At 39.7% G+C, this 25,690-nt stretch overlaps 1 protein-coding gene across 18 annotated transcripts in view; it reads left to right on the forward strand.

The window, feature by feature from the left end:
- The window catches only part of Lrrfip2 (LRR binding FLII interacting protein 2), a 102,770-nt gene that overhangs the window by 49,161 nt on the left and 27,919 nt on the right, over positions 1-25,690 (forward strand). For 4 of the 18 annotated variants that reach the window (XM_035444015.1, XM_035444014.1, XM_035444021.1 and 1 more), the window contains 10 exons: positions 364-432; positions 5,552-5,617; positions 6,625-6,702; positions 8,494-8,544; positions 8,625-8,669; positions 9,308-9,355; positions 9,644-9,700; positions 18,797-18,841; positions 20,429-20,545; positions 23,254-23,325. In XM_035444015.1, the coding sequence (XP_035299906.1) occupies positions 364-432; positions 5,552-5,617; positions 6,625-6,702; positions 8,494-8,544; positions 8,625-8,669; positions 9,308-9,355; positions 9,644-9,700; positions 18,797-18,841; positions 20,429-20,545; positions 23,254-23,325 (648 nt within the window). Of the gene's footprint in view, positions 1-363; positions 433-3,346; positions 3,392-5,551; positions 5,618-6,624; positions 6,703-8,493; positions 8,545-8,624; positions 8,670-9,307; positions 9,356-9,643; positions 9,701-18,796; positions 18,842-20,428; positions 20,546-23,253; positions 23,326-25,690 lie in introns of all 18 variants that reach the window. The other 14 variants (XM_035444027.1, XM_027414738.2, XM_027414739.2 and 11 more) reach the window with 11 other exon arrangements.

The raw sequence follows: 25,690 nt of genomic DNA on the forward strand, positions 1-25,690 counted from the left end.
GGGGGATGGGGAGGGACTAGTAAGTCAAAGTCTCGGACTGAGGAATGAACCCGAACCCTTGTGTGATTGTTACACACGAATAGACTGCTAATAATACGGGTGCCAATAGCTGCCTTAAAAAATACTACAAGTGCTTAATTATTGCTTTGTGTACGGAATACAAGAAGACCACAGTAGAAACCTCAAACAAATAATGTGACTTTGAATCATAGGATAATCACTGTTCTTCATTAGTGGAGATTTTTACTGTTTAGTTACTGTTTATTTAGTTCCTCGCTGTAAATTAGTGGTTTTAAAATGATTGTAGTGAATCCGGTTTTTAAATTATTCTTTAAACTTGCCTTTTGTTTAATTTCACTGAAGAGTTCATCGAAGGGCGTTACTGGGACACATGGTGGCCGAGCCAGCATTACCAAAAGGAGAGACACGATGGTGTGTAATTCTGAATGTGTGCGCTTAGGTTTTGATGAGTTTATTGTTGATTTTCAGGGTTTTGCACATAGGAGCAATGGGAATAGTCTAGTAACATATGAGAGTTTCTGCTTTGTTTTCCTGTGAAAAATTTTAAAGCAAGTTTCTCTGAGAATCAAAACACCCCCCACCCCTAAAATACTGTCTTAGTTTTCATTTCTGTTACTGTGATAAAATACTCTTACCAAAGCAGCTTAGGGGAGGAAGGGGTTTATTTGGCTCACACTTGTAGGTCACTCGTCCATCATTGAGAGAAGTCAGGGCAGGAACTCAAACAAGAGCTTAGAGCAGAAACTATGGAGTAATACTGCTTGCTGGCTTGCTCACAGACACAGGCTTAGCCAGCTAGGATGGTGCTGTCCATGTTGGGTTGGGCCCTCCCACATCAATTAATAAGACAACACTCTCCCCACCCCCCATGCCCATGGGCCATTGCACTAGCAGTTTTCAGTCAAGGCTTTACTTACTCTCAGATAACTATGAGCTTCCTCAAGTTGACAAAACTCTCTAGGAGAAATAGGTTATAAGAGCATACTTGGAAGTGTTTTAGCCTCAGTCCTTAATGCTCTTGATTTTCCTTCTTTTGATAAATCCTTTGTTTTTAAGTGACATTGCTACCAGCTGCCATTTATTAGAAAGTTTCTTTTTGTGTGCCCAGTTGTTAATGTATCCACTTCATGGATTTCCCTACCATATATATTCTGGAATATTTAAAACTAGCTGGATCTTGCATTATATTTTGAAAAAAAATTGGAATAAGTTTTTTTGATTCCACTTATTAAAAATCAGTGCCTTTGCAAAGGCTCTGACAGCTATAGAGAGGGTGAGAAGGCTGGCCTACCTTGTTGGGGTAGGATAATTTATATGCAAGAATGTGCAACTTATATACTGTATGTCTTGGTCATGGATTTTTTTTAATAAAAGAAATACTTTGATTGGGAAGGGAAATAAATTAAACTTGTCTAGAGAAGGGACTTGATTTTTAGAGAACAGTCACATACAGTGTTTTCAGTGAATTTTACCGGTGGTAGAGTTGTACCACAGCCCTATACTAACTGTAATACATTTTTGAGGTTTCTCAGTATGTGTTCTAATGACTGTCTAAATTAATAAAAACAGAAAAGCTTTGTTTCATTTAACTATTATTTTAAAGGCTTACTGAAATTAGATTGTATATTTTTTATCTTCTAAGATATTTTAAGCTTTATAAATGTGAAATATATTTATTCCATTACCTAGTCTATATATACAGATTTCTAGTTCTCTGTGTATATATGTATATATGTATGTGTATATTCAATACATACATATGTAGATATATAAAGTGTATTATTGAAACAAATTTCAAAAAATTATATATAAAAGTATGTATCCATATGTATGTATAAAATATATTTGTTTTTATCATTTTGAGATAAGGTCTCACTGAATGGCTCAGGCTAGCCTTGAATTCAGTTTCCTACTACCTCAGCCTACTGAGTGCTGGGGTTAGAGGTGTGTACCACTGTGCCTAGTCTCAAGAAATGATGACAACTCTTCTGTTCACAACACACTGATACTTTTTTCCTGTGTATCATTTTCCTAACTGCCAGTTAAACTCACTGGATTGACTTCAAGAGAGGATCAATTTAAATTTAGGGAAAGGTTACTTTGGGTCAAGTTTTTGAATAATATTACCTGAAGCCCTAAGTCGGTATAACAATGTAAAAGATATTTTTATAAAATAGTATTTTTAAATGCTTTGTGATATACACAAAGTATTGTTAAGTATTGGAGTAAGATTGTTTATAAACTTGTAAGCTCAATGCTGAAAAAGCATCGTTAGGAGACTAAATCCATTCATTTTCTTGGGTTTAAAACATGATTTGCATATTGAAGGAACCCACATGGAAATGAGCATTCTCTGGTCCTATTCATTTTGCATAGTTTTTTTTATTTGAATTTAATGTCATTTGCTTAACTGTTGTGCATTCCACGTTTTGTTTTGGCTAAGTTTCTCATTTTGTTGAGCATTTTCTTGATGTTCAGCTTTTTAGGTTATGCCTCTAAGTTTCAAAGAAGTACCCTTGCTGTGATTTGAAGATTATTCTTTTTTGGGGGGTGGGGCGTGGGGGTTCGAGGCAGGGTCTCTCTGTGGCTTTGGAGGTTGTCCTGAAACTTGTTCTTGTAGACCAGGCTGGTCTCGGACTCACAGAGGTCCGTCTGCCTCTACCTCTCGAGTGCTAGGATCAAAGGCGTGCATCACCACTGCTCAGCACAAGATTATTCTTTTGTAAGCCAGACTAGCTATGTGCTCTTCCTTGCTTTTGCTAGTTTTCAAACAATGGCAAGCAGTGGTAGCAGTCACAGAGATGAGAAGGAAAGCGTCTTTGACCTTAGAATGGTTTTTAACTTAACATTTAAAGCCTTCCTTAGGCTGTATTGTTCTGAAATATCCTAAGGTTGAATCATCTTAACATTACTGATTCTGAAGTTTGTTATTTGAAAGGAAAATAGAGGCTGAGGTGTATCTCAGTGGTGAAATGCTTGCACAACATGCCCAAAGGCTCCAAGTGCAGCCAAAAGTCAGGGTTGGGGAGAATACAGCCTTCTGTATGTTTAGGATAGGGTTCTGTCTCTAACCCCAAGGTAGCTAGGACTATGGGTGCATATCACTGTGCCTGGCATAAAACAAAATTTAATTACATATGCAGTTTAGCAATAATTTCTACTAAAAAAGTAAAGATTATATCTAGATAGAATAACTTTTGCATTTAAAAATATTTTGCTTTTGAAGTAGCACTGTTTTAATTTTAATAATGTCCAAATGTTGCTTTTTCCCCTATGTTCCTCACTTTGGCAATGCAACCAACTTTCCCACTTTTCTGAACTTCAGTATTATGATACCTACAAGGACAGATCATCAAGGGTTCCGTCATTAGTATGTAATGCATGACTTTTGTTACGTGTGAGATTTTTCTTTCTAAACACTAGTTGTTGCTAATCATAGACTATGACTAACTTTCATGGTTTTGTTACCTTCTTTTGGGGAGAAATGTATAACAAAACAAAAACCATTGTTTTTGCAATTGTGGCATAATCTGTTACTGAAATAATAGCTTTTCCCATAGACTTCAGGATCAGGCTGAGAGCACACACAGTTCAGTAGTAAAGCTCTTCCTTAGCATTGCAAGGCTGTAGGTTTGTTCCCCAATACCACAAAAAACAAAAACACCTCAAATGGACAAACATTTACTGTAAGAGCCGAGATTTCTCACTTAGTAGTTCAGTAGTAGTTCTGTCTTCCACAGAGGAGCACACGTGGAGGTCAGAGGACAACTTGTTGGAGCTGGTTCTCTCCTGCTACCATGTGGGTCCCAAGGGTATCAGGCTTGGCAGCAAGCATCTTCATCCTTTGAGCCTTCTCTCTCTCCAGCCTCTGACAGTGTTCTGATACAGTCTAAGCTACAGAAGCACAGACATGTGCTTCATATCTTGTGCCATAAGCTGGCAGATTACTAAATAAAACATCCAGCAGTGATGGGTGGCAGCTGAAGATGACCAAGAATTTTGACTTGACATACTGAATTAGCTAAGGAAGTCAAACTGGCTTGTTTTCTTTGGGTTATGATTATATTGGTAGATTGCCCACGTTTTTAGGCTGCATAGTTTTTACTTAGATGTTACAGTAAAGTATAAAAGAATATTCACAATGAGAAAATGAGCTTATCCTTACTGTTGAGGATCTGACTATGTGAAGTGGTTTTCCTAGGGAAGCCTGTTGCCCTTGTTTGTTCTGGGGTACTTGCAGCTGCTCTCATTACCTAGATTTGAGTTTATTATCTGCTGGTTGTTGCTGAGTGATAGTCCTGACCTTTGTCCCCCTAAGGGAAGTGATGTTTCTATATAATTATCTTTTCAAAGTACATTGTGTAAGCTTAAGTACATACATGATAGGCATGTCTCTTCTGAATGGCATATGCCATGATCTACTAACTTGGTCTGAGTGCTGGAAAGATGGCTCAAGGGTTAAGAGCACTTACTGCTCTTCCAGAGGACCTGAATTCAGGTCTCAACATCCATGTTGGCTGATTCTCAACACCGCTAACCAGTTGTGGGGAATCCACACCCTCTTTGGCATTTATACACATAGAACATATACACATAAATACATACACATAAATTAAATCACCCTAAAGTATAGCCGGGCGTTGGTGGCACACGCCTTTAATCCCAGCATTGGGAAGGCAGAGGCAGGCTAAAAAAAAAAAAAAAAAAAAAAAAAAAAGAAAAAAAGAAAAAGAAAAAATCACCCCAAAGTGTATTGTTTTCAGCAATGAAATGTCCTTTTGGTAAACAATTTACAGCATTGTTTTTGCTTTTAGATAAGATGACTAAATTAGGAGGAGGAATAGACTATTGCAACCTATAGCTTCCTAGAGAAAAAGAAATGGGGGATGAGACTCAAGTGAGGTGTGTAATGAGGTCCCTTGTAGTTGGATTTTTCTTTGGGCCACCCAGCTCACAATTTTGACACAGATACCTATTATTAATTATGAGAGCTTGACTTTAGCTTAGGCTTGTCCCACTAGCTCTTATAACTTAGATTAATGAATTTATTTTCATCTACGTTCTGTCACATAGCTCATTACCCCATTTCTTCATACTGCCCATGCTGTTTTCCTCCATGTCTGACAGGCAACTTCATCTTCTTCCTAGAGTTCTTTCTCTGCCTGGTAACCCTGCCTATACTTCCTTCCTAGCTATTGGCTGTTCAGCTTTTTATTACACCAATTACAGCAATACACCTCACACAGTGTACAAATATCCCACACTAATCCTATAGACATCCTTCTGACTTTGTGTCCTTACTAGGTTCCTTTTAGCTGGCCAGACATGAGGTTAGTGTAGTAGTCATAAGGAGAGGAAAGCGAGGGTGATGTGTCTCCAGATTGCATATCTCAGCCTTCCAAGTTCAGTCAGTCTCTAATGGCAGGAAGTGGGTTGCATGCGTACGCCTTTGCTACTATTTTATAATGAATTTCATTCTTAAAATGTCAGTTCAAGACCATTAAGGGCAACTTACAATTTTTACTTACAGAACTATTCTTACAGTCACACCTATGGGACGAAGAAGCGGTCTTCTGGTTCTCATAAAGACCCCCTGGTTAGTTCTCTTTTGGAAGTTTGATCTAGTTGTGATATGGGCAGCACCAAATAACAAGTGGGTTTCAGTCTCAAAGTTTGGTTTTAGAAACTTGGAATGACTTTCCTGTAGAAACAATAAAGTATGTAATAGAGAGTTCCCATGTGAGAATTTTCAAGCCCTTTCACCTCTGTGAACACACTGCAGAACTAATAGACTTTCCATTCCAGCCACTTGACCAAATGTTTCCGTAGAGAACAAATGCTACAGAATGCTCACTTGGGGTGCTCTGAATACCCCTTTTTCCTTATTGTGCTGTTGGCAGAAATGTAGTCCCTAGCTTGATGCCAATTTTGGGTTCCCATGGGAGCACGGGAGGATTCCGGTAGAAGGGAGGAGGGAGAAGGAAGGTTACTAGAGGCCTTGGTGTATAGGACCTGGGGTTTATGAGCAGGTGAGGTGTGAGTGATGGCGAAGGCAGGGCCAGGAGTGGTGTGGGTGGGTAGAGACACAGCCTGCAGAGGTGTGGGTGGGTAGAGACACAGCCTGCAGAGGTGTGGGTGGGTAGAGACACAGCCTGCAGAGGTGTCAGCAGTAGGAAGGGAGACCCTAAGCCAGGGGTTATACACTTTCTTAACCTCTAGCAGAGGGAGACTTGAAAGATGATTTCTGTGACCTAGTAAACTATTCAGTGGTCCTAGGTTTTTCAGGGGACATTCTTAACTGTAGGATGAGAGTAACTCAGTTATTTGCATTTTATTTTTATCTTGTTTTTAAAATAGTAGTAAGTAGTAATGACCTTGTTTGAAGTAGCTGACCTTTAATGCCTATTCCTTACAAGAGATTTTAAACCATTACTACTTTGTCCCTTTCTTTGCTGTGATCCAGTGCTTTAAAGGCACTGCCCTGGGGAAGAAGGTGCCTTGACAGTATCAGATTTTGTCTGTGTATTCAAATTTTGCCTTGGTGTGTCATTGCATCAAACACATTTAACCTGAGAAAAGTGTGTTAAATTTTGCTTTTTGCAGAGTGGCCTCTATTTTGACCAGAGAAACTATAGCAGTCTTAGACATAGCAAACCTGCTTCTTCTACCTACTACTTTCGGGTTTGTCTAAAGTCTTTTGGTCTCATGTATCTTACCTACCCTTAACACATCTCTAATCTCCCATTTTGCATTTTGACTATTTGTAACTAATCTATGAATGGTTTGGATGTGCCAGTTTTGGTAACTGATTCATATAGTCCTTGAGTGTGTCTTCAGTGAGAACTGTTAAGTCACCACATTTGTAATGAAAGTTTCAAACACAAAAAGAATCTGTACAGTGAATGTCACATACACTTAGATTATACACTTAGATTATACAGTTTATTTTGTTAGTCACATACTTATTTGTCTATTACGGAATCATTCCATTTTTTGTTTGTTTGTTTGTTTGTTTTTAAGACAGTTTCCCTATGTAAGTAGCCCAGGCTCAAACTCAAGATTCTTCTGCCTCAGACTCCTAGTTGCTGGCATCAAGGTGGGGACCACAATGCCCAACTTCTATCTAGTTTTTTTTTTTAAGAATTTAAAATTTATTATATATACAATATTCTACCTGCATGTATGCCTGCAGGCTGGAAGAGGGCACCAAATCTTATTATAGATGGTTGTTAGCCACCATGTGGTTGCTGGGAATTGAACTCAGGACTTCTGGAAGAGCAGTCAGTGCTCTTAACCTCTGAGCCATCTCTCCTGCCCCCCTATCTAGTTTTTTGATTCATTTCAAAATAACCTATAGGCATCAATACACTCCCTGATAGATACGTTTTTAAAAAGTTGGCATGTGAAAATATAAGCTACATATAGGATGAGAGGGATGTTATTATTTGTTGGAATATTAATGCAATGTTAGAATCTCCTTTTTCTTTTTTGTCTGTTTTGGGGCATTTGCTTATTTTGTTTGTTTTTGAAACATGATGTGTCTCTGTAGCCAAGGCCTGGTCATCCTGCCTCAGCCACTCGTATGCCCAGATTGCAGGCTAGTATCACCACAGTCAGCTAGAATCTTATCCTCCCCCCCTCCAAGACATTTAACATTTAAAGCATACTGTAATGCGTGGTACCCTGTACATTTAAAAGTATTCAGGAATGGGAGCTAATCTACGTGATAGAATAATTCATTAGCACTTGCAAGGCTCTGGACTCAATTCCTTGTACTGGAAAACACAGTCCACTTAAAAACCTGTCTGCACACACCATTTCACTATTCTTGTTTGTGTGCGGTTAGTGAAAACTGAAAGTTGTATCTTATGTGACCCCAGGGAAAGAAATGTAATTTCCTTATAAAAAGTACTTTTAGTGCATGGACTCAGGTGGCTGGTGCAGCTTATGTGGTTAACCGCATGCTTTGTCCGTGGCTTGTTTTCAAAGATAGGCTTTCAAATCTATTTGGAAAAAAAGTAGTGATAGCAGTAACTAAGAGCTCACCACCTCGAGTCACCTGTAACATGGCTAAGCCCACTGGGAATCTGTCACAAAATAATTGACGGTGCCCAGAGACTCCTGGTGACTTGCCTGACGCACTCCCTCCCAGTGCTGTAATCCTCTTCAGTGCTTTCCTAGGTCCCCATCTCACACCCTGCCAATCATTTTTAATACCAGAAGGTTGTACATAATGATAGAAGGCTGCTCCAGGTGATTTTCTTTCTCACCATTAACAGTTTGCATTCTAAAGTTTCTAGTCCCTTTTTCTCACTTCATGTCATTTTACACTTCGTTAAGCACTTGGGGCTTGCTAATGAGTTATATGGAGTCTAAAACCATAAACGTAAAACTTCTGTTTGCATGAAGGTGAGGTACATTCTCCTGTGTCTCCACTTTTGCTCACTTGTATTGTTCTGCCTCTTTTTGCAGTCTTCTTCCCTGTGCAGTGACCCACTGGGGACATCTCCGATTAAGAATAGGGTTAGTACTTTCGAGGAGTATGTGGCCATCCCAGCTGCCCTTGCCTTTCTTTAGGTTTAATTAATGCACTTATTCCATAGGCCTCCTCTACTGAAAATTCTGGTCTGCTGAGAAGTGCCAGCCTGGTTTGTATTTCCTTCTTCAAATGTGTGCTCTCTGACGGGGTGCTGATTGAGCTGTGTAGCTTTCCTGCCATGTGTACCGCAGAGTACGCTGCCTGGGCTTAGCCTACAAAATGAAGGACGTGAAAAATAATCCTGTTCTCTTTGCCAACGGAGAAAATGGCTGACTTATGTTAGGAAACTGTTTCCCACAAGGAGATAAACTCACCTGGGTCCTAACCACATTCATTTAGTTTTATTTGGTATAGTTATAACCCTAAGGCTGTGGCAATAAAAGTCTACCAAGCAAACTGAATTAAAAACATAACCAGTAGCTTTATGTGATGTGCCAGTTGTTTGAGCTTCTAGCTGTTGGATGTTGTGTGGCCAGTTTCAGAAGACTAGAGCCCAGAGTGCTTATACCTGTTTACTTCTCCACTCTTGGTTCTTTTATGAGACTACATTAATTAATGTTAGCTTCCTCGTGTTATAGTATGAGGGTAAAAAATACTGTAGTTTTTTTAAAAAGTGAATTGTTTATGTAAGTGAATATAACATGCCATCCTCAAACATTTTTTGAATTATGAACTGCTAAAATAATAAATATATTTTCAAAATAACACCAGTGCTAAATAAATAAGCAATATTCTTTTGTTCTTCAGGCATCATTGTATGATGGTGGATTATATAACCCTTATGGTTCTCGAACTGTAAGTCTAAATGGGAAGAGGGTGGGCAAAGGAGGGGACAGGGAGTCATTTAGTCTGGCCTATTCACTCAGCCAGCTGTGAGAAGGTGACCACTGCAGAGTATGAGTTAACAGATGAGGGGAGTATCTCCTCCCTTTTGAGGGTGGGTGTGAGATGGAGTGCCAGACAAGGAAAGCAGCTATTTCACCTTGGGCACCAGACTCAAGTTAAGAGTAGGGTCACTGTATTCCCAGCAGAAAATCCGAGCTGGCCGTTGTTATAAAGCCTTTCTTGTTTTGAACTTTATAGCCATCTGAGTACAGTTACTACTCATCGAGAGCAAGTTCCTCCCGAAGCAGCCCCGTGGTGAGCTGTTCTGCTTCTCTGCACACTTAAGAGGGTTTAGTTATTCTGTAGTCACGCTTTAAATAGAGTGGTGTGTTTCACTGTCTTGTGCATGGATAATGTACTCCCACGTCCATAAAATTAAATACTAATATGTGCTAATTGTTTGTGTTTGTGTGGACCCAAGTAATTTCTTAACCGAGTCTAGAACCAAGGGCATTGGACAGGCTTAAAGTTTTTGCATTGTCATCTATGTGAAACACTTTGCCTTTCAAGTACTGATAGTTCCTGTCAGGTGTGCTGCTCAGGGCTTTCCCTGCATATGTTCCTGTATTGCCATTCCCCTTGCTCACCAGCCCTTCTGTCTGTGGAGCTGTAAGAGAAGTCAAACAGACCAACTCATAAAGCCTGTTATATATGACTGTTACATATGACTGCATACTCTCTCTGGAACATTAAAATTTATTTTGCAATTTATATAAGTAAGTAATGTCAGTAAAGGACAAGTCCAGAGTTAAGTTCCAGACAAGTCCTTGCATGTAGCCTGTTCACATGCATGCTTTCAGAGATGTTTCGGACATGTGTGAGTGCTTTTCATTTTGGCTTCCTTTCTAGTATGTGTTATTCCTCATGTTCTCTTAAAGTATCTTTCTGTGTCAATGCATACAGATTCATAGCATCCTTTTTTTTGCCATTATTACTATTATTATCATTATTTTAAACAATTAAAGCTATGCCCCCTTTTCAATTATTTTTCTCTTTGGGATAGTTTCATATCATCAAATCTTTTAAATGCCAATGTACTATCCCATGAATGCATAGATACTCATTTTAAAAATCATTTTCCTATTGATGGTCATTTACATGGTCAGACATTTTCTATGTGTACACATGAGCTGTGCATGCACATATGGAGGTCAGAGGTCAAAGTCAGGTGTCTACGCTGTTACTCCTCTCTACCTTATTTGTTTAGACAAAGTCTCACTGAACCTAGAGATCACTGTTTTGGCTAGACTGACTGGCCAATAAGCCTCTGAGAGCCACTTTCCCTCAGTGCACACACTCCCATGCCTGGCTTTTACATGGGTGCTGGGAGTCCAAGTTAAGGCCCTCATGCTTGCACAACAGACACTACCCATTGAGCCATCTTCCCAGCCCTGCGATGAACATTCTTACTCAATTCTTTCTCTGCTTCTGTTTCTGTCTTTTTCTTCCTTACACACCCATACATGTGCACGGATAGTATACTTACGTGAGTATATCTGTAAGATATCAGGAAATGTTATAAATATTAAAGCATATGCATTTAAAAAAAGATTATTTTTGTTTTTCAAGTGTATAAATGTTTTGCCTACATATGCATGTGTGTACCATGTGCATGCCTGTGTCCACAGAGGCTAGAAGAGGATATTGTGTCCTAGAATTGCACTTACAGGATATTGTGAGCTACCATGTGACTGCTGGGAACCAAACCCAGGTCCTTTGCAAGAACAGCAAGTGATACTAACTGCTGAGCCATCTCTCCAACCTTTCCTATTTTTCGAGGCAGGGTTTCTATATAGCTCTGGATAGTCTGGAACTTATTCTGTAGACCAGACTGGCCTTGAACTCAGAGATTCACCTGCCTCTGCCTCTGCCTCCCAAGTGCTGGGATTACAGGTGTGCACCACCACGACCCAGCAGGTGTTTACTCTTAGCCCACTGTATACTCAAAATTCTACGTGACAGTTGTCAGACCTGGTGACATTTTTAATATGCCAAATGTAGTGTCCCCCTGCAAAAATTTTGGTAATTTATTTTTTTATAAAAAAACAGCAGTGCAGGTCCGTTTCCTTGTGAGGTAAGTTCTGTTTCATCTGTAATTTGGGTTCAGAATTACTACCTTAGTGATGCCAAAATGGTGTTTTAGTGACATCAGAATGGGGATAAACTATATGCCAAAGATGAGTTGTGGCTGTGGAGTGGGAAGAGCAGTCCTGTGATGGGATTATAGTGCCAGTCTCCGCCAGCTACGGAGGAATGAGTACCAGGAAGTGAGTCACTGCCTCAGGGCTTTGCTGGTATGTTATTTTGACACATGTTATTTCATTTCTTTCCCAAATTGAAATCTTAAGTGTATTTATTGACCTCTCAAGGGACTTTACAGATCTGCAAGTCTAAATAACCATTACTTCCCTAGCTGTTTTTGTCTAGTTTACTTATACCCTCACCAGTGTCTAACTTAAAGAGTTTTGCTTTATTCTTTGTACTTTTGGGAAGTATCTTGATTTTTAGTGCTATTTCATTATACGTTATAGCAGCTTATCTCTTTAATGGTGCACAGTGGCTCATGCCAGTTATAATGCTTGTGTAGAGTGGTCTCCTGAAACTCTCCCAGTGTGTTTATAGTCTGTGAGACCAACAGAGAAACTGAATCTTTTTCACTTTCTGTAGTCCATCGATGGTGACACCGCAAGCATTGTGTCTTCTGGTCCTGCCAGTCATGGGCAAAGGGACAGTGTGGTGAGCATGGTGTGTATGCAAACAAATACAGCTTTTACAGTGGCAACACTGTATGATTATGTGAAATTTACTGCAAAGTGAAATTTGCATTTTCCTTAAATACAGGTTATATGAACAATTTGCTTTGTAATGTGGTCTTGAGAATGAGTCATAGACTCACATGTCTTATGTACAAATCATTTATTGAAAACTTTCTCTTGGGACTGGAGAAATGGTTCAGTGGTTAAGAGCACTTGGCTGTTCTTCCGGAGGACCTGGGTTCAAGTCCCAGCACCCACATGGCAGCTCACACCTGTCTGTAACTCCTGTTCCTGGGGGCTCTGACACCAATGCATATAAAATAAAGTTAAATAAAAAACTTTCTCTTTATTTTTTTAAACATACATTTTATCTGCTTATTTTCCAAAACGAACCTCTCAAGCAAGAGTCACACCTACACCATCACATAGAGCTTGTGTGTAAGACTATGACCTTTGTCAGCTGTTGGTGGCAGGGTTTATAATCAGTCCAGACACTTTACCCAGTTCATCATTGTGGGCGTGGTAATAATTTCATGTCATTCTTTAATGGTACTGGGTATTTTTCGGAGTGACATTTTTGTTCTCTAAAAGGAACCGATGTGGAAATGAGAGCAGAGGACCATGTGTCATCTTGGAGCTAGAATAGAGAGGCCTGTGTAACTGCAATTCCTTCCAGAAAAGGTGCAAGCTCAATTAATGTGGCGGATTGTATACCTAGAGTTCTCATGAAGGGAGCACCACATGTTTGTGTGAGATAACTTGATCTAATTAAAGCCTTTGTGTCCCTCAGCCATCCAGGTAATGCTCATACTCATGGCTGAAGGAGAGGTAAAAGTCATAACCCCGAAGGCAGCGGAAGTGGGCTTTACAGAGATGGCACTGGGCTTGCCTTAACCTCAACTGCCTGTTTGTTGTTCCTGTTCAGTGGAGATGCCAATGGCAGTCTGCTGTGTTGTTAGGCTTAATACCTGTATTCAGTGAGTAACTCTCGAAGACACCTTTCAAACTTCGAAGGGAGTAGGTACTGATACACATTAGCTATAAATGAAGTTCTAAAGAATAAAAATATCATTGGTTGGTCTTGTTAGCCTTTGACAGACTTCATACTTTTAAAACTATTTTGTTCCTATGGATGGGTTTCTGAATCCACTTCTTGGGGTGAGGAATTTTATTTATTTTGGATTTTTCCAGATAGGGTTTCTTTGTGTAGCTCTTGTAGACCAGGCTGGCCTCGAACTCACAGAGATCTGCTTGCCTCTGCCTTCCAAGTTCTGGAATTAAAGGCTTGTGCCACCACCACCACCTGGCTGGGGTGAGGAATTTTAAAGCAAGGCTACCAAATAGCTTAAGTTCAGAATGACTGATGCGTAGGATATAGTCATTTCACAGTTGTTTTATCTGTGGCATGGTGTTAAGTGCCAGTAAAGATGTGTTAAACCAAGGATACATTGCTGACATTATGGAGCTTATGTCCTAGTAAAAGACATAGAACTAAACTAGTAAAGGGAGGAACACAAAAAGAAGGCAGCTTAGGGTATAAGGAAAAGAGCAGGTGCCAGTGATAGGGGACTGGGAGGTGGCTATGTGAGAGTGGCCCTTGGAAGAGTTCTCCGAGACAGTGACTTCTGAGAAGACAGGCTCAGCTGTTTGAAGAGCAAGAGAAGGGATTTCCCAGGCTGGTCTTCCTCATTATTTTGTCCAATTCCTGATATGAAAAGGAAGAAATTATTGTGGAAATTGAGTATTGCCAGAGTTGATAGCTATAAGGAATTATAATATTGTAAAATACAGTAGAGATTTGATAGTGGCCTGAACACTGCCCTCACCAGTCAAAGGCTCCCAGTCAAAGGCTTCCGTGTGGAATGCTTGCCTGTCATGAGCTCAGGCTGAAAATGGTCTGTAGCATAGAATTGCACTTGATAATGATGGAAGAGTTGATTTTAGGGAGTGGTGACTTCACTCAGGTACCTCTTTTCTTTTTTACTTTTTGTAAAAGGTTAGTTGTAAAAGTTTCCTCATTTCATGATACTTTATCAAACATCAAATTAAGACAGGCACCCAATTTCCCAGTTAGCTAGTGTTCTTTTTCCTCTTTCTGACTTTTAAAGTGTCTCATTTTCTCTGACTGAAAGGTCTCTGCTGCTGATTATTTTAGTCGCCCCAGTCGTAGGGAGAGTGTTGTCTCTGAGGTGGATGACGCCAGCCTCTCAGACTTAACCAGCGTGAGTGTTTTGCATGGGGTCCTTGTGTTGTCCCATGTGGGTGTGTGACTAACAGCTTATATAGTAGCTTTTAAAATTAGGAATTTAATAACTCCTTAGACATTTTACTTGCGCATATTAACATGAAACATAATAATATTGGAATATATTTGTTAATATGTACTTAAAAATCCCTCTTTCTCTTACCCCATGGAACCCCTTGTAGAACTCAGTAGCATCATCAGGGATTCCTTGCTAATTTTGTTTGGTATGTTTCTTCACTATTCTTTTTTTCTGAATTATCGTAGAGCCCATCCGTTTACATCATGCCATTTCCTAATAGGTAGTTGATATGCATACCTAGCCTACTATTCCTAAGACCAGCTCACACTTGGCCATATTCAGGTACTTCTGGTTTACTTTTTACCCCTTCTTGGTTTTGATAAATCTATGAAGTGTTAGACTTTAAAAGCTGAATAATAAAGTAGCCAGAAAGAAGCTGAAGAGATTTTAAAGTAGACTCTGGCGTTGATCTGAGGCACCCTTCCAGTGGAAGTAGTGTGTCCATGGAGGCACCTGTGGGTACCCCCAGTTCATGTTCATTGTGACCTGCCTGCTGAGCTCATCTTTCCAGCCCCTCCCCCACCTGGCCTGGCACCACACAGACAAGCCCTATTCTGATTGTCCAGCACTTTGGAGGGGATGAGAGGTTCTTCCTGGAAATGCAGAGATCATTTTTATTAGCATTTTACTTACGGTAGGAAGTAGCTATTTCTGAACTATTTTAATCCTAGAAAATAATCTTAATTATTTTATTTGCAGTCCTAATTATTCCACATTACTAGCTTAATTTTGGCCATATAGCAATCTCATCTTGCTGTGGATTGAACCAAGGACTTTGTCTATTATGAAATTAGAATCTGGTTTCCCAGTTATTCTGAGATTTTATTAACCTGCTTAGTAACCACTTTTTAATTTTTAAAACATTTTCCTTTATTTTGTGTATGTATGTTCATGTGAGCATACGGAGTTGGAGCACAGGTGTAGGCCAGAGAAGAGCTTGCAGGGGTTGGCTCTCTCCTTTTATGTGGTTCTGGGGATTGGGCTCGTGTCATGGGGCTCAGTGGCAAGTGCCTCTTACCTGCTGAGCCATCTCACTGGCCCATTGGTACCCACTTCCCCCCCCCCATAGATATAACTGCATTTACTGTGTATACCTGTTTTCTCTATAGCTTGTTTTCTGTCAGTCTCACAATTCATGATGCCTGAATTAGAGCTTACATTCTTTGTACATTTAGTTCTTGGCAGTTTGCTTTAGTAATTATGTAGCAATAAAGAATGTTACAATTTGTGTTGTCCTACCTCTGTAAATTAAATACCTCTCTAATGTAAGCAAAAAGATTACTTAGAACAGGACTTTTAAAGTTTTCCGTTATAGCCTGAGAGCCATTGCCTTTTGTATTTTTAAGTACCTATAAAATACCATTAATTTTGCCTTTTGATAATGCTCTCTAAACAGTCGACTTTGTGTAACGTAAAAGCCATATGCATTAGCTCACCACACTGAAGCAGGTGAAAGGGCATTTATATTGGTCAGTCTCCCGTCCCCAGCTCTGCTTTTGCAAGATGCTGTCTCGCTGCCACTGTGGGCCCATCGTCTGTTCACAGGGTGACAGATCATCCTGGATGCAGGAGGTGCTGGAAAAGATACCAGCCAGGTCCACAAGACTACAGGATTCATGTGCTATAGCCTCTTGTCTTGTTCTGTAGGTCAGGCTAGAATAAAAGAAAAGAGTGTAAGAGTGTGCTGACTCACTGTTCATTGTGTCCGGTTTTTGAAAGAAATCCTTAGCCAGATTCACTTCAGGAAATCATTAAACCCATTGTTCTTTTCCCTTTATGGTATCAAACTTTCCATGTTTTGTCTGTTTTTCATTAAATAAGTTTTAGATAACCTTGTCATTATTAGGTTGAGCATTCTTAATACAGAAATCCAAAATTCATAATGTTCTCAAATCTTAAAGTTTTTGAGTATCTTCATTATGCTATATAAGTTGGGTTGTAGTCAAACTTCAGTTACACTAAAAATAATATGTAAAATTAACTTATGTGTATAAAGTATGAAATGTAGATGCAATTTTATGTTTAGACTTGGGTACCAGGATATCTCAGTGTGTATCTATGATTATTTCCACAACTGGAAAGAAATCCTAAATTTGAAACACTTCATTTCCCAAGTATGTCAAATGAAGGGTATTTATTAGAAGTAAATGGATAATTGTGATCTAATGAGTACATTAACAAACCACACTGTGAACACTTTATTTAGAGCATGCTTTTGTGCCTTAAGCATGATTAAATTTTATTGCATTTAAAAAGCCTCTTCAGGATCTGGCAGGCACTTCCAGTCATGATTATAAACATTAGCTTGTCATTGCAGTCCACCTGTATAGGCTCAGCCTCAGATGTGAGGCTGAAGGAGTTGCTGGTCTAATCACTGCTGTCACCGTAATTGGGCTGCAGCAGTAAGGATGCTTTCTGCTGGCGTAACATCCTGACCTTTGGCGCATGATCAGTTTGAATTGCGACAGCTGGGATCTGTTAGGAGACAGTGATCATGATAGAGTCAACATTTTGGTGGCTTCAGTGATGCAGCCTCTGAAATGTAAGATTATCCCAAGGTGAAGTCAAGTAAAATGGGTGAGTTTGAGGGTCGTTTTTATAAGAAAGGTGATATGAAGAAGGGTTTCAGATGGACTTAATATTTTAATTTTGAGTACTTCTTTTCTCATTAACTTATTAGCCGAAAAAGAATCAGAAAATACTTATAAAAATAGGCAGTTTATGAAGATATACTTCTTTACTCTTATTTTGAGTGAGGGTAACTAATGGGCAATGCTTGTCACCAGTGCAGCTTGGGGGGGACTCTTCCTAATTTAGAGCAGACAGTGACAGTGTTAAGCCCCAGCTGTCATTGCTTGTTGTTGTAATACATTTTATGATATTTTTAAGTAGATCCAAATAAATTAAAATGATTTCCTTTTGAAAGTATTACAGCAAGAAGTGAAACATCAAAACCCAGCCTTTGTATTACTGAGAAAAGGTCTTTGTTAAACAAGGTAACTGAGTAATAAAAAATACACTAGAAACTTTAACATCTGAACAAAGAAGAAATGCTTCCTGTTTTAGTGACTAACTGAAAAAGGTTTTCAAACCTCTTTCTGGCTGGACTTGGAAGGTTGATCTCAGAGTTCAGGACTGGGGAATACTTTATTTTCATTTAGTTTTAAGTTCCTGTGTCACTTTCCCCAGGATGGCTAATAGAATATGCAAATACATATGAATGCTGGAAGTTCATGGAACACATTCAGATCCAGCTGGGACGGTTAGTAATGGCTTAGCTCTAGTTAGAATTTTGGAATAGATCTTTAAGGAACCTTCCTTCCTGAAGCAAGTCTGGGAAGCCAGGAAAACCTGAGTTAGCAGCAGAAGACAAGTTAGTCTGACTGTAGCATGCTGAGATAACATGCCACTGTGGATGTAACCAAAATAAGTGAAGCCTGTGAGTAGAGATGGGTGGAGTGGATTCTGAGCCCTTATGCACTAGGTGTGGTGCTGTTCCTTGCTCGAGTACAGAGAAGGGTATGCAGATACAAGGCTTGCATGCTAGAGATGAGACAACAGACAAAAAGAAGAGAAAAAAGCAGGTGAAGGGTGTGTCTGTCTATGACACTGCTAAGACTTTGAGAGAAGGGTGTGTCTGTCTGTGACACTGCTAAGACTTTGAGAGAGAGATTTGGGGTTGATTGTCCTTGGCAGCGCAGGGCCTGGTGGGGAGGAAGTCAGATTTTTTTTAAAAATTAATTTTTATTTAAATTAAAAACCAGTCTTATTTTACATATCAATCCCAGTTCCCTCCCCCCCCCACTACTCCCCATCCACTCCTCAGGGAGGGGAAGGGCAAGGCAGATTTCTGACACCCTTTTGTACTGCTTGAGTTTGCTATGTGTGTAAGAAAACATGTTTATATAACCTGCTTTTGGCATTAAATAGTTTTATGCATGCATTCTGTGTCTTAATAATGTTTAAAACATTTTTGTATTGACAGCTGCAGTGCTCACATTGGGGTTTGTATGGTTTTTCTTAATGTATTTATTAAATACCATGAAAAGAAAATCTGTCTAAACAATCTAAAATTTTGAGTCTATGCAGCTTGCTTCCAGCAACGAACTAAAAATTCTTGATATTATAACTTTTCTTTCAGTTTTTATGTGTTTACTTTTGCTTCACACACCACTCAACTTAGAAAACCCTACTGAGATTGCTCGACTCCCCGTAAAGCAAGAGGCAGCATGCTCGCCATCTTCTTCATCTTCTTTCTCTTTTTTTTCTAGTTGGATGAAAAGTCGGACAAACAGTATGCTGAAATTTACACAAGAGTGAGTATGAGATCCCTGATGGGGTGGAGCTCTCAGAGTAGCCCCTGTGCTCCCTATAACTCATCCATCCTGTTCAGCACAACTGGCCAATGGAGCTGCTCTTCCCATTATCCGTTTCCTGTCCTTGACCCCTCAGAATTCCTCCAGCCTTAGATCATGTGAAAATCCTGGGAAGAGAGAAGCCTGCGTTTTATTTCATGGGACGTCATCCCTAAAACTCTTGGCTACTCCATTGATTCCCACTCTCTAAAAACTGATATTGAAAAGCCATTAAACATGAAAATGAAATATCTAGGAACGAACTAACAAACCCATAGCTATGATTTTTTTTCTTATAGATAAGTCCCTTCTATAAGAAAAGTAGGATAACTCCCTTGTAGAGCAGTACCTTTGTAGTAAAGTTTCTGTTTTCTAAATATATTTTTAAGAAACCAGGGAAATGATCTACTGTGTTAAATTTCTTTTTTTGTGCATGCAGAGAGGGTGGGTTGGAACTAGGTTTCTCTTTGTAACCTCCTAGAACTCACTTTGTAGACCAGGCTGGCCTCAAACTCAGAGATACACCTGCCTCTGCCTCCTGAGAGCTGGGATTAAAGGTGTTTGCCACCTTCGTCCGGTTTTACTGTATTAAATTTTGTAATGCAAAGCAAAACTATAAGCCTATGCAGTTTTATTTTTTTAGCCACACTCTAGAAAAAGCAAAATAATATTCAACAAAAAGCAAAAATAATATTCAACCCAAATAACCAATATATTTCATTGTAGATCAACGCAGATGTTTTGTTTTGTGCTGTTTTGAGTCAGGGTCCTCAGATGTAGCCTAGGCTGATCTTCATCCTATTGCTGGAATTACAGTATTGCAAGATGCCACTACCCCATACTCCACTTGAAAGTGGTTGTGATGTATTTTGTTCACTCTTTTTTTCTGTAATAAACCCTCAAAATTTGAGGGTTTATTACAATTATATTACAATTATATATTACAATTATAAAATATTGTGAGCATATTTTATACTCACATCTCATTTGGATTAGCAACATTTCAGGTGGTTTCATATGGCTCTTGCCATATTCCAGCTAGCAAAGATCTCTGCTATTTGTTAAGAGTGTGGTTTTGGAGAGAGCAGTCTAACTTTGTAGCGGCCTGCGATGTTCTTGCTCTTAGTTACAAATAGGTTTATTTTCTCAGCAGAGATGAGCTGCTTAAGCAATGTTAGGAACTGCAGTAGGGTAGTGCTAATTAGACATTAGTTCTAAAGGTCTGAAACAGCTCCTGACAGCTCACCTGAGTAGTTTTGGAGTGTAACAAAGATAAGCCTAGAATACAAAAGCTTCTGTAGAAATTATTTTCACCTTTGGATTTTGAATTTCAGATTCTGATAAAGTGTTTGAGATAATGAAGTGATGCTTGTATGGCTGGCCCCTTTTCTCTCTCCAAACCAGTCTAAACTGCCAATGTGAATTGCACTTGGTAACCTCTAGACTGTATTGTTAGAATGTTTATCTGACGCTCTCACCTTCTCCCACCACTGTGTCCCATGTTTAATCTTCACAGCAGCTCAAAGTGTCATTTTCTTTCTTTTCCAGCCTTCATCTCGAAATTCTGCCTCAGCAACCACGCCTCTAAGCGGAAACTCATCTAGACGGGGCAGTGGAGACACCAGCAGTTTAGTAGACCCAGACACCTCGTTAAGTGAACTTCGGGTAAACCACAGTTTGTCTGCCTTTGCAAAGCAGCTTTGGTTTTTTTTTTTTTTTTTTTTTTTTGTAGTTCAGGGAACTTTTAATAATGTGACTTATGAGGAACCTAATAGGGTTTCTGTAAAGACATGGTTATGATAGCTCAAAATCCCACTTGAATGTTTCAGAGCTGATAGGAAGAGAATCAGGTCATTCTTTTTTCAGTTATCTTTTCTGAAGATTTGATGGCATTGTAATGGATTCTGCCAATGACAAACTGTTATGTGATATATTTGAAAGTAATTCTTTAAGAATGACCTTGCCATGTTTTAATTGGAAAATATTTGCATTTACAAAGAACAAGCAGACAATGGAAATTATTAGCCTTTTGAGCCATTATCTTATTACAGTATTGTAGCATTTCATAGTAAAGTATAATATTTGGACAACAGTAATACCTCAGGTAGTAGAAAGTTTACTTGATCCATTAGTTGTGTCTCCACCCTTTTATTTGGAAGATGAGAACATAACCAAAAGCTATGTTGATGTCTTATTTGCTGAATGAATCTGTTATCTGAGTAATGGATCAAGACTTGCGGTGGGGGGGTGGCTGCATTCACTCACTCACTCACTCACTCATTCACTCATTCACTCACTCACTCACTCACTCACTCACTCACTCACTCACTCACTCACTCACTCACTCACTCACTCACTACCTTTGGCCGTGGACATGTAGAGAGACAATCATAGTCTGGCCTTCAGGAGATCACTATTCACTGCAAGGACAAACTGATTTGAGCCAGTTACACTAGTTAATAGTGTACAGTGATACCAAGAACAGGATAAGTTAGTTCAGAAAGGCATCATGTAAATTGGACTAGTAACAGGGAGAGCAAAAGGCTTTTCAGAGAAACAAGCTCAGAGCTAAGTCTTGAAGGAAGAATAAAAATAGAGCAAGGAATCTGAAGGGGAGTCTCTCTTGAATGAATTCAGAGAACTTGAAGGTTATTGCCCGAGCTTAGGATGACAAGGAAGGGGGAGTTGCTGGTGAAAGAAAGCAGGGGGTGGGGTGAGGCAGGTGCAGGTGGGGTGGGGATATGGGGTGCAAATGACAACTGTGCTTACTGGATAGGATAGGAGAGCAGTATGATTGGATTTGCATTCTTAAAAGGAACTCAAGCCACAGTCCTGAGGGAGCAGTAGATGGCAGGAGCCAGGTAACCCAGGCTTGACCAGTGAGGGGGCAGTGGGCAAGAGGGAACTTCCGGGGAAGAAGATGTGACTAGGGTGGGCATTACTCAAGAGAGGGAAGATCAAGGAGGTGTCTTCCTCCCCTCCTTCCCTTTTGTAAAAGTGAGGTTGCTTATGTTAACATGGGTTGGCTTGAGCAGGTGGCAAGGGAGGCTGGGAGCTGAGGGAGAGGAGAGGACAGCTGGCAGCAATGTCTGAGGTGAGAGGAGAGAGCTTCCCTGGGGCATGCCCGTGGCCATGCCTTCCCACTGTCACACGGTAGAGGAGCTTCACTGTGGACTGGGGCAGGTGCCTGTCTGTGACGTGCAGGACAATGGAAAATGAGGAGTTGTAGGACAGTGGCAGGGAGGAGAGTTGGTGGGGTAGTGCAGCTATGCCTTGGAAGATGTCAGTGTTCTTTGAACTCTATTGACTGGGCATAAAAGCTGGGGACCCAGAGTTTGGATAAGGAAAAGTCCGGCCTTTAGGGGCTGCATTCTCATGGAACACAAGGACTCTTCCAGTTGTCTGTTCCAGTACCTGTCATGGTACTTAGCATTTGTTTAGTTTTTTTTTTTTCCTTTGAAAGAATAACCTCTGAGGTGAGATGAGCTTTTGGGTTCTAGTGCCTGACACCTGATGGCCCTCTTGGAAAATGTCTGTTGAATGAATCAGTGAGCACAAGGCTGGCTAACCTATCACAGAGGAAGGAATAGGCATGGAAAGCACAGAGCAAGATGGTCTCCAAAAGTCCATTTTGTTGCCATTGCTGCACTCAGAGTCCTGTTGCAGTTATAGCCCACCTTGACTTTACATGACATGATTGGACACAAGAAATAATATTTTCCACTTAAAAGTTGCACCCCCCCCCCGCCTCTTTTAAAAGAATTTATGGAAATATTTGGAGCAAATGCTCTTCTTATCACTTAAAGATGTCCACTAAATAGAATCTATCATTGGAAATTGTTTTCATTGTGTTTAATTTCCTTCTCTTCCTCCCAAACTAATGTGCCCAGTAACTGATTTAAAAGTAACTTAGTTTTATACTGTATTATGTTTTTTGAAACTTATGCATGAAGAATAAAATTTGCTTCCAGTTATTTTGTATTTTACTAGTTGCATTATACTAAGAAATATTTGTGAAATTAAGCTTACATTTTTAAATGTTATAATTTATATACATTTCACACACACACTCTGTGTGTGTGTATATATATATATATATATATATATATATATATATATATATATATATTCCTGCTCCCATTTTCTAATGATGTTTTCAAAGAATTCAGTGCCACGAAGGTATTGATACTAGATTGATTTCTCTGGTTCACTGTTAGCTGAAGGCTTGCTTCTTGCAGTGGTTTGGGAGTGGAGGGTATTTGAATTTTTATATTTACATTTCTTTAGTTTTAGTTGAACTAAATTGTGTTTTCATCTGATTCCTTTGAGTTTTGAGATATATTTTTGCGATGGTTCCTTCCTATGTCCTGCAGGACATCTATGACCTGAAGGACCAGATACATGATGTAGAAGGGAGATACATGCAGGGGCTTAAGGAACTGAAGGTACAGGGCTCCTCATAGCCCATGCATGCTCTGTATGCACAAGTGTTGGTAATGGCCCCAGAGTCCATTAATGTGCTGCTCATAGCTTTACTAACAGCGTTTGTCTTTCACGCATGTGCTTAACCTGCGGTGTAAAGGACAGGGAAGCTTGCAGTCTGGGCTCATTTATGTGCAGTGTTTAGTGTGGGTTTGGGGGAAATCTGAGCAGAAGGTAATATAACTTGTGTTTCTATTATTCTGAGATAGGGACTCTCTGTAGTTCAGGCTGGTCTTAAGCTTGTCCATTGCCTTGGCCTCAATGCTGGGATTCTAAGTGTGTGCCGCCACAGCCAGCTCCTTACAATTTTTAACACTTGTTAAATATTTAGTTGTCTCTCCTGTTTTAACCATAGGACATTAGAATAACACCTAAAAATATTCTAAGGATATATTTTTATTGAGAACTAGGCCTTGAAATTCTTCCTAGTTCAATGAAAACATCGCCTGATTCTGTCACAAAGGCCAGCCAGTCTTAGAAGTGGAAAGAGGAAGTCATGCTATGTCCCTTTGGGAAGAGGGGACCTGAAGCATGCATGCCGATTCTTTTTTTCACTTATGTTTAGTGTCTTAAAGACTTCAGAGCTGACAGTGACTCAGTGAGTAAAGTAGCTCAGCACCAAGTCTGATGTCCTGAGTGGGATTCCCTGGAACCCACAGGTAGAAGGAGAAAACTGGCACCTGCAAGTTATCCTCTGACCTCTACATGTGTGTCCTGGCATTTGTGTGTGTGCACATGCGCATGCGTGCGCAAACACACACACACACACACACACACACACACACACACACACACGTACAATAATAAATGAAACTTAAAAATTTTTATAAAAAAAATAATTTGGAGGTCACTTTGAATGACCTTTATTTATTCCCAGCAAGGATGTCTGTACTTGCCAGCGGAAGTGTGTCAGGCAGACATGTGATTGTGAATGGCATTTGATTGTGCCCCCTTCCCATGTTTCAGTATAAAGTTCAAGCTGGATATTGTGAAGAAACTAATGTTTCTTTAAACTAATGTTTCTTTAAACATGAAACTAATGTTTCTTTAAACATGACTGGCTAAAGATGCAAACACCAGCAAGTCTCTAGAAGAGTGAATGCAGAAGGTGGCTCAGCATATGCCACATAGCAAACAGACTCCTTCCTGTCACGATCTGAAATAATTCTTCTGCTAGTCAAACCTTTTATGTAGGTAGCATGGTCCAAAAGGAATTCACAGTGAGGACATGGCACCAAAAAGGATGTGAGTCCATCTGTGACGAGTGCCCCAGGGGGCTGAGGTGAGGCTGTCAGTGAATGTCAGAGCTCAGTCAGTTGATGGACATTTATTTTTACTGATCTAAATCTTAAGGTTAATCCCCCTTTTAGGGCTTAGTGGTATAACTTACACCTTGCATCAAGTGAACAAATCCTGTATGTTAGATCCATCTATACTTTTTTAATGTCTTACACAACAGCACATCCAGACAGCAGTCAAGTGAGTCAGAGGGATTCCTAACTGCTTTTTGTTGTCATTTCATTTAAAATGTTTTCTTCATCTTTTACATCTATCATTTATTAAATTCATTGAATAAAAATATGAAAAAATTTGATTTGCAATTTCAACAGGTAAGATGCCCTCTCCTAATTATTTTATTTTAGTTTTTCGAGACAAGGTTTCTCTATGTAGCTTTGGAGCCTGTCTTGGAACTCACTCTGTAGACCAAGGCTGGCTTTGAACTCACAGAGATCTGCCTGCCTTTGCCTCTCGAGTGCTGGGATTAAAGGCGTGCGCCACCACTGCCTGGTGCCCTCTCTTAGTTCTTATCAGTGTATTATTAAACTTGACTTTAGATTTCTATTTATCCTTGAAATGGTCCATTTAATTGGAAAAAAATTGCAACACAAATGTTCTGGTTGGTGATTGACCATGGTGTTGTGGCATGTCTATCTTATTAAGAAGGGATGCTGCCTCACTACTTACAACTTTGCTCATGGTTGTTATGTTTACTTCTGGAATGTTTTCCCTTCCACCTTTCCTTTAATAAGGAGTGTTCAATGTTTTTCTCATGCCATAGAGTATCCTCATAGCATGTACTTACTGCTCAGAAAATATAGTAAAAGTATTAAAAAGCATAAATGATATAAAAGATTCATGAACTTTCTCTTAGTGTATCTGGTCTACTTACCTCAACTAGGGCACCAGTAACAGTCTGGAGTAATGTTTCTCCTCCAGCCTAGCTTGGTGAGCTGGTAAGCTTCTGGGGCTTACTTAATGGGGCATGGGTGACCCCCAGTCCCCAGACAGTTATATCACTGAAATTCACCCCATCAGGCATTTAGGCTT

This window comes from Cricetulus griseus, chromosome 4, assembly GCF_003668045.3.
Source record: "Cricetulus griseus strain 17A/GY chromosome 4, alternate assembly CriGri-PICRH-1.0, whole genome shotgun sequence".
NCBI lineage: Eukaryota > Metazoa > Chordata > Mammalia > Rodentia > Cricetidae > Cricetulus > Cricetulus griseus.